Genomic DNA, 14,442 nt, shown 5'->3' on the forward strand with positions numbered 1-14,442 from the left:
AAAAACATAAAATGCGTTCCTTACAGGGAACATTCGCAGAAATTGAGCACGATACAAAACGAGGCCTAGGATTCCTGGCGGTTCAGCCCGAACGTCAATTGGAATCTTACCCTCTTGGTGCATAGATCTCTTTGTTATATTAAGCACGTCATTTCGCCATTCGATGAGGGTTTTGACATGCAGAAATCATATATGTAGCGTTAACATTTCTATTTGAATGCGACAAGTGACTTGGTCAGATATACTGTGCTAGGCCAACGAAATGACAAAAGACAACCCCGTCTCAGTATCCTCCGATACCGATAATGCCCCAACATCAACACCACCAAAACGAACATGGTATCACACTACCCTTTTCAATGCCTTTATCATCGGTGGTGTGGGTTTCATGGCACCAGGTTTATGGAATGCGATGAATTCACTAGGTGCCGGGGGTGCGGAATCGCCGTTTTTGATTAATGCGGCGAATGCGTTGGTTTTTGGTCTAAGTATGTCATTGTCCTGATACCAGTGATATATGTATAGTGCTGACATGGTGAAGTGGGCTTTCTGTGTTTGTTTGGCGGACCGATCGCCAATCGAATTGGACTGAATTGGACCTTGTTATTGGGAGCGGTTGGATATCCGATTTATTCGTGTGTACTCTGTGTTCGAGGGTTGGATTGAGTATGACATGCTAACGATGCAAAGGGCTGCGTTGTATACGAACAACCGATATGTACGCATACAATCTTGCCCAAAGGAGATGGTGATAGGACACTAATAGCTGCCAGGGTAATGAATGGTTCGTTCTTGTCGGAGCAGTGGCTTGTGGATTATCGTAAGCGATGTCCTACCCCATGTCCCTTTATGGCAGAAACTCATAAATTAGCGCCGGTCTTTTCTGGGCTTCTGAAGGCGCCGTTGCGCTAGGGTATCCGGAACCAACTAAACGTGGTAGATATATGAAGTGGGTTCTATTCTGTATACGCAGAGTGAAGAGGCGATTAACAGAAACAGTATCTGGCTTTGGTTCCGCACGGGTGGTCCTTTACTGGGTGGCGCCATTGTGCTTGGGAAGAACAAGTGCGTTTTTTGCTCTTCATAAAACCTCTGAATGGTTACTTACAGATACAGTTCTGCGAATGCAAAGAGTAAGGGAAAGATCGACCCGAGTACGTTGAACATTCTCTCAATTTCTTCGCTGATACTAATAATATATAGAGACATATCTCATATTCGTTGCATTGCAATGTGTTTCAGTCCCTTTAGCAATATTCCTATCACCACCGGAGAAGGTCCAACGCAATGATGGAAGCAAAGTCCGGATCGTGATCCAGAATTCATGGCGTGCTGAAATGCGAGAACTGCTCAAGCTGTCAATGCGGAAAGAGGTTCTTCTACTGTTACCGGTATTCTGGGCCGGTTATTTTAATCAATACAGCTCAAGTGCGCATTTGACCCTTTTCTTTGCCACGGACAAAACTGATTTAAACTAGACTTCGAAACATACTACTTTGGTGTTCGAGCTCGTGCTTTAATTGGATTTATCTGTATGTTTCAGCATTTCTACCACCTGATTTGACAGTTGTACTGACATTGGCCCAAGCCAACTTCGCAAGTCTCTTCTCATCCGGAATTATCAGTCGATTTTTGGATTACCGAGGCATTTCGATCAAGCAGCGTATTATCTACAGGTTAGCCAACTATATTCCGTGACTGCACGATACAAACTAATTGGCTTAGTTACTATTACGTGATTATCGTGCATATCATCGCGTGGGTGTACGGCTGGGTGGTTCAAGAGCAATTTACCGCGAACTCCCCTGTATATGACTGGTCCGATAAAGGCTTTGTTAAGGGTCTCTTTGTTATTCTGCTTTGGCGTGAGTCCTAATCCCTATATCTAGATTTGGTATTTGAATGATTGCTGATCAATACCGTATAGAATTCTCCCAGCAAGCACTGCAGAACTGGCTGTACTACCTCATTTCGACAATGACTGATAATATTTCCGAGTTATGTATGTTAAAAACAGAAAATAACAAGTATAATTGCAGAAGGCTAACTGGTCAGCTCGCCTTTCCGGTATCCTCCGTGGTCAAGAGAGTTTCTCCCAAGCCGTCTCATTCGGACTCAACACACGAGACTGGTATGGAGGTAGAGTTCCTTTAGCTGTGAATACCATTCTTCTTGGTATGTGCCTGTTTCTTGCTAAATTTAAAAAAAAAGATATACTAATTATTGTGACTAGGGCTCGCAGTGTTGCCTACTTGGCTGGTTGTTCAGAGGCATAGTCCTATTGAGCATGATAAGACTGAAGCGAGAAGTGAGAATCAGAGTGAGGATAAGGAGCAGGGGGTTGTGCAAAATGTTAATGTTGTTGGGAAAGGGCCTTGAGTGGATTTACCAGTGGAAAATTGCATATTAATACTTGAATGAAACAAATATGGATATTCATCGACTCAACTTTCCAAAGCCTCGTCGTCAGATCAGACTTGTTTTTTGACTTTCACAAGTAACACTTGCTATAAAAGTTCATTCATATATTTTGCACCTGGGGTCCACTTATATTATATCTCTTAGAGAAACTTGTATTCTCACCTCAAATCTCCAATAATTTTTCGCAAGCATGAGGCTGTGGTCAGCCTCACTTCTTACTTCATTCCCGCCCTCTCACGAACAAATCTTGCCTTCCACTCTTTATAACTTTATTTACGGGGGATTTTTGACTCCTTTCTAGTTCTGGTTACAATATGTCTGATATCGAAGTGACAAGGTCCAAATGGGACATAATGGAAGCCATGGACATCCTCAAATGGCTTACACCAATATATTATGGCCCCGGGCATTATGATTTTCTTTCTAGGCAACATTCAGGAGCTGGCCAATGATTCCTGGATTCTACTGAGTACCATAATTGGTTAAGTACTGAAAGCTAACCATTATTTTGCCCTAGTAGTATCGGAGCTGGGAAGAAAATTTTCGTATTGATTGTGGCCGGCAACCTCATCAGAAGATTCCAACTATTAGCTGAGATAATTATGACATCGACCCGGGCATTCCTTCAACTTGCGCAAAGAATTTCAAGCTTGGCTTAAACTTGATAAGGAAAATAACGGAATGCCGCTGTCAAGATGGAAGAGGATGCGGTCGAATTCGAAGGAGGTACCGCGCTGCTCGGGACACTGCCTCTGCAATTAGTCGCCCTATGGGTTTCATGGAACGCATTCGTTAAGAAGAGTCAGTTATGAAGATTGGGAGTATACACCACAGTGACGATGATGACGATGACGAGAACAATGACCATAAAAGAAGACGATGACGAAGACGGCGACTAAAAAGATGATAACGAAGACGACGAGAAGAGCGCTTACACCCCGCGAGCTTCGGGTGCCCCATTCTAGGCGCGTCCCGCTCCTCAAAGCCATCCCTATCTCTCACAGCTCGCCACCCGCTGTGTTCCATGCGTCCTCCGTCCCGCAAATTTCCTTCACTTCTCCAGTCGTTGAGTCATCCTGGCATCTGGCTGCGGGACCTTCTCTAGGATCCCCTTCGACATCTCATGATCCACATCCGTTGTCCCGACCTGGCCAGCTCAAGAAATTGAGCCACCATCTCCGTATAAGGTATCCTAGAGACGGAAATCTAGAGCCGGTTTAATATCGTCCACATCTGGCTTCGAAAAGTGTAACTGGTGAGCGTCGGCAATCTGCTGAGGATAAGCAAAGAGGGTGAGAGGCTGTAAACCGTTATAAAGCGTATAATGCCATCATAGAACTGTCTGAAAATTGCAAAGTTAGATTATTGACGGCAGAGTTTACTCTAAATGAATAATATTGCCTTTGTTGAAGAACAATCGGGGCCAAGCGAGTAGGGTTAGAGTGACCAACAACGGTAGAAGTCGCCTTGAAAAGCATTAACATGAACTAAGGCGATAAAAATAAACAAGGGAAGCAAATAGAACAGATATTATCCCTCCATATGAAGCATAATAACCAATCATGAACCGTTCCCAGGGCTGCTGCTCTGCTTGATTGCAGAGCCTCGTGTGGCGCAGCAACGTTGATACCTCATCAATATTTAGTATGACTTCGTGTCCAGACTTGTCATATTCCAACTTCAGAGCTACCATGGCCCCTTTCAGCTCGATAGGAATAGAATGTGCAGTCTCCCAAAATCCCTCAGTAAGGGAACAAGCAATCTTCGATTACTTGACCACATATCTCCCTGCAGACTCCTCAATAACGCCCGAAGAAGCAGTCCACCACATCAACGCTCTCTTTTCTGAAGACCATAATGCCACGGTAGTCAGCTTTCTGTATTGGTCCTGGCAGTTGGTGTTTTGTATTGGACCTCAATTGGATTATCAGCAGGACCCCATGCAACGTTTTGTTGCCCTCCTGGAGGCCCTCGAGATTCTACCGGACATACTCCAGGGGGGCGCATATCCAGGTCGGAATAGCCATGCAAACAGACTTTATGTCATTATGGCATTTGGCGAACAGTGGGATAGTATGTTTCTGTCCCGTTTTCTGTCATTCGGGATCGCTAATACGAAGCGGCTAGGCCTCCGAGACAACAAGGAACCCAGCGCCAAGTCCGCGCGTCACTTGCAAAATATGAACGGATTGTGTGCTTATATGATCACACGTGGGCTTGGTTGCAGCAGCTCATACGCTCTGGAAACCATTAGCACGGCTTTGGAGGACGAGAAATTGAAAGAACCACAGGTTCGGGCCGCAGCCACCTGGTTTACGCTGCGTGCGCTCCTGATCTACTGGTTTTGTCAGAAACAGGAAGATCGACGCTCTGACAAGCGTGGGGCTCTATGGACCGGTAAGCCGGAAGAAGGTTATTCGATTGCACGATGGATGTTTTGGCGGGGGCGGCTTGCAGAGCTGTGTGTTCATCCTGGTGTAGAGAAAGAGACGATACACATCTGCAGGGCTGCAAAGCAGGCAATGGATCGTGTGTCTAAGCAGGTTAATGGCGTCCGTATAGTAGAAAAAATTATGGCATTTCTACAAAGGATGGTTGGTCGGAAGGGATAATTGCATGAAGTCTTTTCTTTTGCACAAGTACCAATACTTCTGCTTTTCATACGACTTGCGCTCTTCAATATTTACTCCTCTTGGGACTCCATATATTGGCGGGTAAGCTAAAAAGCCGACTAGGTTTGAAATGGGACACACACTAACCTATGTTCCAGCTCACAGTGCCTGAAACAGACAAGGATAAAGATATCTCATAAGCATACATAGTACACACGCATGCAAACATCCGCATTATCAATTCCGACCTCTTCGACTCCCCTCGCAGCACCGGGCTCAAGCATTCCGAACATCCAGGTGACACTAGCCGAAGGGAACAGTTGGAGAGTTGTTGCCGCAGTTGGAGGGTATATTAGGATCACTGGTTTTGTATATCAGAGTACATGCATATGACCGACATGGACGCAGATAGGATCCCATCCTCTAACATTGATTACTAGATGTAGCAATGATCTAAAAGCAGTGACGAATGTGAACATTCAACTTTACGAGTAAACACAGCAATCATTCTTCCAGAAAGCCTTGTGGGGTCGCCTTGAAATCGGAAACTTGGTGTCTGCTTTTCTGACAGGGTATGACAACGGCCACGCTATGATAATTATCCTATGGAATTTATCAAAAATCGCGGCAGCTATTTGCATCCACAGCTAGCCATCCGATATGTGCCGGCTCCCACGCCCATTGCCCCCTAGCGTAGACCTGTCGCCTGTCTCTGTTTACTGGCATCTTTGCACCGCTTGCCACTAGAGCTACCCATAGGATAACCCATTCAATAACACCAATCCTCGGGTTACTTCAACCAGCGGAGTCGCACGTCTCTAGCAGTTTCAAAATCTATTTTGCAGTGTTTTCTGAAACAGCCTTTGTTTTTATTTCAACAGGTGCCCTCAAAATGGCTTGCATCAGGTGTCAAGGTATACTCCTTCTTGAAAGAGGTACTATTAAACTTGGCTTCCTGATTCGGTCTTTCAAAGAAAATAACCCATTGCCACCTTGGACGAGGCACAGATGTCAAGAACTGGCTCCGCGCAATCTGGTTTTAGATACGAGACACCTTACTTGTGTGCGATTTATTCACTTGGGATGGATTCCTTGATATTGATTTTTTGATAGCGTCTATGTGTGAAGGAGATGCTTGATCGGATAATACTGGATCATATATACGAGGCGTGGCTGGCTAGGGACTAACCAACTGTCAAAGAAATGTCTAGTTCATTTGCAGATGGCTTGTAGATTACTATGCAAGAAAGTTACGACCGCCGGGATCACCTGGTGGTCATTTCCGGCTACTAATCATATAGACCACCAACAAGGACTGAAAAATCACTGTCAAGATTGATTTAATTTGTATATTTCAGCCCCAAGTTGTTGACATGTTCAATGGTCTAGGGGTCATTCAAAATTGAATTTCTCCCATCTATATCCTCCTGTAAAGCGGACCGACCTATAGATTAGCCGACAACGCCCCCGAAGCCTTCGCCGTATGTGTCGCAATCAAATCCATCAACGCCGGTGACAAAACATCGTATGTCTCCAGCCCGTTCTCCTTAAACTTGCCCCTAACCTCCTCCATCCCCTCAGGTCGATACCCCTGCTCGATAATCGACGACACAAATCCCGCAAACTGCGGCTCCTGCCAGCCCTTCGTGTCCGACAACTCAGCATGCACGAAATCTAGTCCCTTGAACGGATGGTCCTTTTCAATGCGCCCGAACAGATGCACGCCACAGTCCTTGCACGCGTTGCGGATGATGCTGGCTGTGTTGTCAATGGTGATGAGCTTCTGGGGGTTTGCGGTGACGGCTAAGGCGTCGCGCGGGACGACGCCGACGATGGAAAAGAGGGAGCCTGCGGGTTTCCAGCATTTGGAGCAGCCGCAGGCGTGGTTATAGGCGACGTTGCTTTTCAGGGTGACTTTGACTTTGTTGGATGAGCAGTGGCAGTAGAGGTCGCCGCCGGAGAAGTTGGGGTCACCTTTGGTGAGGCCATTGTCGATGAGGGGGTGGATTGAAGGCATTTTGGAGAGATTTGGTAAAGTAATATTGAACTTTTTAAATGTGACTTTTGATGTTTTGGGAATGGATAAATTGCTGTTGTCAATGCGGATTTGACGAGATATATAACGGTCAGGTTATACAAGCCCAGCCCACCAATTCTTCCCCTCATGAGGGGTTCCATGTACGAAGGGCAAGCACCCCGGTACTTCCCGTAATCATAGTACAGATACTATGACATGGGTCCCCATACCGAGACAGGGAACGTAGTCCACCGGGGCGGAGCACTGGATGGACAGCCGTCGTGCACATCCAGGAAGAGTAGTCATAATGGCAGGTAGAGTGAAGTGATTCTACTTCCTTCTTAGGCGTAGTCCCGATCATTTGGAGTGTTTGAGATAGACAAGGTGGACATATCGGGGACTGTCTTCGGAGTCGGCTACAAACAAAACTAGTGAAGAGTCGCGCTGGATCTGAAGAACATGGAAGGCGAGCTCCCTCAATATATAATTTAACCCCACTACCAAGGTACTTGTCAAATTGCTACCTTGGTAGACATCCATGCCCAAGATTACCTACTCGCTACTTGTACTCTGTAGATGCTTTATCACTCCATTCCCACAACACACCTATGCCGTATCAACAACACACCGAATACAATCCCCCTGCTTCATCTGCTCGAAAGCCACATTAATGTTGGCAAGAGACTGACGATGAGTAATAAACTCATCGACCTTCAAATCGCCATTCAAATAGTCCTCTACAAGGCCGGGAAGCTGAGAGCGGCCCTTTACACCACCGAATGCACATCCCCTCCATACGCGACCAGTCACTAGCTGGAAGGCTGTGCTATGTTAGTCACCAAAGCTGAGCAGGAGGGTGAGGGTGTTTTACGTCTGGTTTTGATCTCTTGCCCGCTAGCAGCCACCCCGATCACAATGCTCTCGCCCCATCCCTTATGGCACGCTTCAAGAGCTGCCCGCATGACTGCCACATTTCCAGTGCAGTCGAAGGTGTAGTCACACCCACCGTCAGTTAACTCAATGAGCTGCTCTTCAACCGATCCTTTGATCAGTTTATACGGATTGACGAAGTGGGTTGCTCCAAATTTGAACGCCCAGTCCTTTTTAGCATCGTTTATATCAATAACGATAATTTTTCCAGCCTGCTGTTTCAATGCGCCCTGTACAACTGACAAGCCGACGCACCCGGCTCCAAAAACCGCAATGTTCGACCCTGTCGTAATATTTGCAACGTGCGTCGCGGCGCCATAGCCGGTGGTTATACCACAGCCCAAGAGACACGATCGATCTGTGGGACATTTTGTCGTGACACTGACTACTGAGATGTCCGCGACAACCGTATATTGTGAGAAGGTCGAGCAGCCCATGAAATGTAGTAGGTCTTTCCCACGCGCCCTGAAACGAGATGTTCCATCGGGCATCACGCCGCGCCCTTGCGTGGCACGGATTTTACCACATAGGTTGGTCTTGCCGGATCTGCAAAACTTGCATTGTCCACATTCGGGTGTGCTGACGATGTTGTTAGATGCCGGTTCGGCTTATCGATCAAAGGGAAATCATACTATAAAGCGATAACGTGATCCCCAATTTGAACATTCGATACATCTGGTCCTATCGACTCGACAATCCCCGCACCCTCGTGGCCGAGAACCACGGGGAATGCACCTTCTGGGTCTTTTCCGGAGAGCGTGTAGGCATCTTGAGCCAATGATTGAGCCTACAAAGTCCGTTGTAGGAATGTTTGAGTATGCTCACCTGTATGGCAGACTCCTGTGTGGAGGACCTTGATACGAACTTCATGAGCTTTTGGCGGTGCGACTTCGACATCTTCAACAGAGAGCGGCTCGCCGGCAGCCCATGCGACAGCAGCCTTTACTGGTTAGCGTTTATTTCTTCGTGTACTGGAACTCCGAACCCGCGAAATGGGGCCTCTGGATTAATACCTTGCAAACGATGGTCTGCATCTTGTTAGTCCTTATTTTCTCATATCACAGCCGAGGAATTGCTTCTGACATACCTTTCCCGCCATTACGAAGCTGAGATGTCGAATGGATATACACTGTACTATGTTGAGATACCAAGGACAACAAACTATTCAAAAAGAAGAAGCTGAAAAAAAAATATCCATTTCTTAACCCATTTCCCCTCCTCACTTTTTTACCCTTTTCGGTAAAACAAATGCATTGCTTATCGGTGTGGGGTGAGGGGGTGAGGAGAAGCGATAGCCATGTCAATACTGACAATGCTTACAAGCATAGGCGCGGACTTTAGCTTGTACTATTTGTGCCCACATCTCCTGCGTACAAAAGGAGCAGAGAGTAACAGAATACAGTAGGTCGTCGGATCGGATAACATACCCGATTGCTGATATCGAGCTAGTACTAGTTCAGACCCACCGGGTATGACATTTCACTCCTCACTACTGATGCGGGGATCTCGGACGCGCAGCTTATGTCGGAGTGCTAGTCCGAGATGTTGGTGTTTTGACGCTTCTCCTGCCATTAGATTTGAACAGCGGTAATGTCTTTGTATTATTGCACAAGAGAAACCTGGTATGGTATCATCTTGGATAGAGGCATAGCCAGGCCGCATCACCAATTGCTATGCATATGCACAAGCCGCTGGCGCAAACATGTATCCTCATACAATTGCCATGATATTTGAAAAATAAAAGAGGAATGGCAATTACTCAATCTCATCCCCATCGACAGAGTTTAATCCAAATTAAAAATCAATTGGAACGCATTCATGTACTATCTGCCAAATACCGCTATCCTCGTACTTGTTCCGTGTGAATCGCAAGAAGTCTTGATCAAGACTTGCGTTCCACTTCGCGACGTCTTCCTCCATAATTTCAGGAGGAATGCCCTCTCTTGGCCGAAAGATACCAATAGGTCTGATACGTGCTTCTTCCGGTATGAGAACTCCTGTTGGCATATCCGTTGATGAAGATGCGTCGCTACTTTTTTCTCGGATGTGAGATTGATAATCGATGGATGCCGTAGCTATCGCCTGTTCTGTATTCTTTGTCGATTCATAAGTTTCTTCTAATATTATGACCTTTTCACTGAATCTTACCGCAGGGGGCAATTTGTAGACCCCCTGGACTTGAGGCGCTCGACGGAGCAGGTCTAGCGCCATGCGTCGGATACCGGGGTCGCGGCACCTGAGACAGGTGAACCAAATGGGAAGACCGACGCTGATTTCAAATGTGAATGGCGGTTGTGTGCCATCTGGTTGCATGTAAGCATCTAGAGCAATGCTTGATTGTTCGACTATGGTTTGGAAGCTTGGTAAATAGGCATCGATAAGCATTCGTGATGGCGATACGCAAGTCTCGAGTATTATGAGCACTGTCTCGTGGTAAGTCCAGAGAAGGGCTGCGATGCTGGTTTGTTCTGGAGATAATCTGCCCTTTGAGTGTAGGCACGCCATCAACTTGGTGAAGGCGACGTGCCAGCTCCTGAGCTTGGCTAGTAGGGTTATTTGTTGGTTTATCAATTCCAGAGGCATATGAGAGGCACTCGCCAGAGATATATTCTTTTCGCAGATGCTTTCAAAGAGCTGGGCCTCTGTGGATAGCAGAACAATGGCATCCCGAGCAGATTTGAGGGAGACGAATTCCTGCGTCAAAGCATGCTCAGTTCCTGGTAGTAAAGAGGTTACTGGAACCCTAGAAATTGTGAAAGCCATTGCTCCCAGACGGACGAAAATTGGGACAATTATATCCTCTAATAAAAAAGATTTAGCTGGTGGCATGGCACCGGAAGCGATTTGGACACGCAAAGTCAGAATAAGATGTACACCCTGATCATACAGCCGCAAGGCCTCTGCTGTAGCACCTTGCAGAGCCTCGATGCAGATAAAAAGTACACAACTAATCAGTCCAACAAAGACGTCTACGGCACCACGCTCGATATGCTGACGGAAAGAAGTTACTGAGCGCGAATACCAGCTCAACGCATCCCGGTGATTCTGTGTGAGGACCCGGGGATTCTTCGGCCGTAGAGAGACAAAGTCGGGGAATGGTTCGGGGCCCTCAAATAGTGCACTGACGGAAATGATAGCGTCCCACACAGCAGGTTCACTCCGACAAACCTGTGGGACGATGGTGCGCCAGAAATCACTATCTAGCCCACCACCAACAAATGGTGCAGCATGCTGAAAATAGTAAGCAAAAGCGCGTCGCTCACGCCACGCTGTGTTTGGTGATGATGAAGGAGAGAATGTCGAAAGCATGGAGCAGGATGCACCAGAAACTCTGCCTTCATACTCGCACTTGCGACCTGTACCAGTGCATCGGACGCAATTTGGCTTTTCTTCTCCACACTTGACTCGCCGAATTCTATAATATGATTAGTATCAACACTCCTTTGATGGAGTGATAACAAGTACATACTTGCAAGTTTTGCATCCCAACCTTGACTTCAGAGACGCGATTGAACTACCTTTCAGAGGCATCTTGGCAGCAATCAAGACCAGCGGGTCTAGGATGGTCAGATAGATACATTGAAATGAGCTCTAGGTGCGAGAACTGCCGCATGTGGGTATAATGAAGTTTTCGAGGAGAAATACGAGCAGCTTGTCCGGACCCGCTAGGATAAACACTTGGTCCGTCTCCCGGAGAACAGGCTATATATATTGCTGCCATTCTCTACACAGAAAAGCCCGAGACTGCTCTGCATGTACGTGTTCTGACTCCAGAGTACTTTTCACTTCACATCCAACTTCATGTTTTCTAGCAATTACTGTTGTCGCGCTTCATTAGAGTTGATTTCTTTAGATGACGTATAGACTTTTATTCTTTCATTGAGAATCTCAAGACCATTCTCGTGCAAGATGCTTCAACCCGGTCATGTGGGCAGCGTATGCACCGCACCTCTACCCATAAATTGCCTTGTTACTTTTGCAAAGTGTCTGTCTTTAACGTTTTACTCAACCTTTGTCTGGTTGTCAACATCGGCGGCAAAGACAACCATGTACAGCAGACCACCCTTGGGTAGCCATCTTCCCCGGTTCCGCATACACTCCTCGTTGGGCTTTCTCAGAGGATGGAGAGTGCGAACATTTAACACAGCATCCCAAGGTTCCTGTTTCGGGTGTTCATAGGTGACATATCACGCGTGTCAAATGTACCACTGGGTACATTCTTTCGGCATATCTGGCCAATCATAATATGACCCTCTACTGCGTAGTATGGTAGAAATACCTGCCATATTTATCCTTATCCCACCAAATAGCTAATATATCGGCGGATTTAATGGGTATTTGGTCAACTGGTGAGTATATGGTGAATATACGCTTGACTTTTCACAGTACGGCATAATTTCCTTCATACATTCTTGAGCAATTCAACTATGTCGCCCCTTCCCCATTTGGCTGCGCGTGCAAGCAGTGTCTGCCCTTTGACATCTACATTCGGATCAGCACCATGCTTCAATAAAAGCTTAGAGACATCCACGTTCCCCTTCCCTGCACAAATCACCAACGGTGTCACGCCCTTCTCATTTGCAGCATTTGGATCTGCCCCATGGTCAAGCAATAGCTGGGCCATTTTAAAGACAGGCTCGTCGAAAACAACACTTAAGAGAGGTGTAAAGCGTCCAGGCCCTGTGGTGTTTACATCCACCCCATACTCCAGCAGGAGCTCAGTCACACCAACGTTAAGATACCATTGTCGGATCACCCATGGAAGCAAGAATTTTGGACCCTTCGGAGTGTTAAGGGGTATATTTGGACTCGCTCCGTGCTCTAACAAAAGCTTTGCTCGTTCATAATGATCGTCTCGTTCCCAGTTTGACAGGGCCTCGAAGAGGCATGTTATATCAGGGCGTACACCCTTGCAGAGCACTCTTTTTATCAACTCTGTGCTGCCCTTCCGTACCACATGGAACAGGACTGTTCGATTGTCGATCCCAACAAAGTCCACATTTGCCCCTCTGTCAAGAAGCATATTCATTGCATCGAATTCGCAGTGTTTTGCCGCGAGCAGGATTGGCGTATCAAGACTAAAACTCATTCGCGCGTCGATTTCCGCGCCCGAGCCTAACAGAAGTCCAAGAACGCTGAAATGGCCGAGCCGTGCTGCCCAATGGAGAGGTCTCCAGCCGGTCAACATGTCTTGTAATTCAGTATCAGCTCCATGTTGGAGTAAAGCTTCCACAGTCTCGAGATTCCCCCTGCGAGCCGCAACAAGGAGTGCCGTTCGCCCAGTTGATGAATCCCCTCTCGTGTTGACATCCACGCCATGGCTTAACAGTTCCTTCAAGGAGGCAGCACAATTGCGACCTGCGGCCCAAAGAATTAGCCGTTCTGGCTGACCCGCGCTGTTTACATCCATCGATTTCTGATAGGCCCCGAGTTCTAGCAGCGTTTTTGTGACCTCGGGTTTATTCCACATGACAGTTTGGGTGAGTGGATCTTCAACCCAGTAAGGCCCTCCGTTGTATTTTTCAATCGACGGGTGTCGATCGAAAGGATATTCTCTCAGCCAGGTAAACGGCCATGGTCGGGGATCGAGGGAGGTGCCGGCTATAACTGATTTGCGGGCTGCAGTGGCGTTTCCATGACGTGCTGCCCAGTATAGGGCATGGCCTTCATGGTGTTTGGCGTTGTATTTATATCGGTATTCGTCGAAAACGAGATACAATCGGCGATTGGCCTGGTGGAAGCTGTTCAGGTCATGCTCGGAGATGACATGTTCTCCTATGCTTAGGAGGAGTTCATCGGGGAGGTACAGGAGACTCATTCCAGATCCTTGTGTATAGTTATAGTTGAGTTTGTATTCAACATGGCAGCTTTCTCCCATTTATATTTCTCGACAGCTGGTGTGCGGGGCATAATAAACGCCGCCTCGTAATTAAGGAGTTAGGTACACAGCCCCATTCCCGCATTTGCCCAATGCTGCTTCTTTTGGATATCAAAGTCATCTCAAGTATTTTCTGGGATTATAGCCCCCCGCCCCGGGTAATCTTTGGTTGCATTTCAGCTGCACAGATGAACATTACAGCTGCTGTGCGGCGTCTCACTGGCCAGAAGAACATGCAAAAGGATTTCCAAAAAGCAGATGATTACTACTTATTGTTCAATATCAATAGATGCCTTTTAACTGATTTGTGTATTCTGATCTACTAGCTCACCAGGGGTCTCGTGATAAAGAACGCTTCCTGTCCATGCACAGACTAAAGGCCTCTCCCCTAGGAAGAACTTCCAATGGTTGGTCGGCTCAAACAAAAAGTAGCAATGTGCAATCGTCCATCCCCAGTCCCGAGCAAAACTTTCCGTCAATTCCTATCCGGTTGGATCCCACAAATCAAGCCAAACTATGCAGCCGTCGTAAGGCACAGCAAAGCTGTCCATCATCAACGGTTTTGCTGGCGCTAATAAAATTAT

The 14,442-nt window shown here is 46.9% G+C and overlaps 5 protein-coding genes across 5 annotated transcripts; 2 read left to right on the top strand and 3 right to left on the bottom strand.

The window, feature by feature from the left end:
* The first annotated feature begins 25 nt into the window (after positions 1–25).
* On the top strand, positions 26–2,463 carry EURHEDRAFT_414610 (MFS general substrate transporter). Its single transcript, XM_040782483.1, has 14 exons — positions 26–488; positions 542–635; positions 691–718; positions 774–820; positions 872–949; positions 1,000–1,065; positions 1,117–1,154; positions 1,204–1,428; positions 1,479–1,532; positions 1,589–1,676; positions 1,726–1,865; positions 1,928–2,002; positions 2,056–2,175; positions 2,234–2,463. Exons 1-14 carry the CDS (start codon positions 263–265, stop codon positions 2,377–2,379), a joined length of 1,425 nt encoding a protein of 474 aa, XP_040636724.1. The 5' UTR covers positions 26–262; the 3' UTR covers positions 2,380–2,463.
* Positions 2,464–4,093: 1,630 nt separating this feature from the next.
* EURHEDRAFT_388117 (DUF3632 domain-containing protein) lies at positions 4,094–5,501 on the top strand. The gene is made up of 3 exons (XM_040779728.1): positions 4,094–4,494; positions 4,549–5,135; positions 5,192–5,501. The coding sequence occupies exons 1-2, from the start codon at positions 4,113–4,115 to the stop codon at positions 5,031–5,033; spliced, it is 867 nt and encodes a 288-aa protein (XP_040636725.1). The 5' UTR covers positions 4,094–4,112; the 3' UTR covers positions 5,034–5,135; positions 5,192–5,501.
* A 976-nt stretch (positions 5,502–6,477) lies between these two features.
* On the bottom strand, positions 6,478–9,343 carry EURHEDRAFT_517010 (alcohol dehydrogenase; the record flags this gene model as incomplete). Its single annotated transcript, XM_040786523.1, has 6 exons — positions 6,478–7,123; positions 7,679–7,871; positions 7,922–8,559; positions 8,613–8,748; positions 8,806–8,925; positions 9,301–9,343. The coding sequence occupies 6 exons, from the start codon at positions 9,341–9,343 to the stop codon at positions 6,478–6,480; spliced, it is 1,776 nt and encodes a 591-aa protein (XP_040636726.1).
* Positions 9,344–9,426: 83 nt separating this feature from the next.
* EURHEDRAFT_163174 (Zn(II)2Cys6 transcription factor domain-containing protein) lies at positions 9,427–11,700 on the bottom strand. The gene is made up of 2 exons (XM_040777811.1): positions 11,450–11,700; positions 9,427–11,395 (listed from the first exon to the last, which is right to left on the bottom strand). The coding sequence occupies exons 1-2, from the start codon at positions 11,509–11,511 to the stop codon at positions 9,775–9,777; spliced, it is 1,683 nt and encodes a 560-aa protein (XP_040636727.1). The 5' UTR covers positions 11,512–11,700; the 3' UTR covers positions 9,427–9,774.
* A 682-nt stretch (positions 11,701–12,382) lies between these two features.
* EURHEDRAFT_461095 (ankyrin) lies at positions 12,383–13,798 on the bottom strand (the record flags this gene model as incomplete). The annotated part of the gene is made up of 2 exons (XM_040784699.1): positions 12,383–13,312; positions 13,589–13,798. 2 exons carry the CDS (start codon positions 13,796–13,798, stop codon positions 12,383–12,385), a joined length of 1,140 nt encoding a protein of 379 aa, XP_040636728.1.
* Between the last annotated feature and the right edge of the window lie 644 nt (positions 13,799–14,442).

Source organism: Aspergillus ruber, assembly GCF_000600275.1.
Source record: "Aspergillus ruber CBS 135680 unplaced genomic scaffold scaffold00023, whole genome shotgun sequence".
Lineage (NCBI taxonomy): Eukaryota > Fungi > Ascomycota > Eurotiomycetes > Eurotiales > Aspergillaceae > Aspergillus > Aspergillus ruber.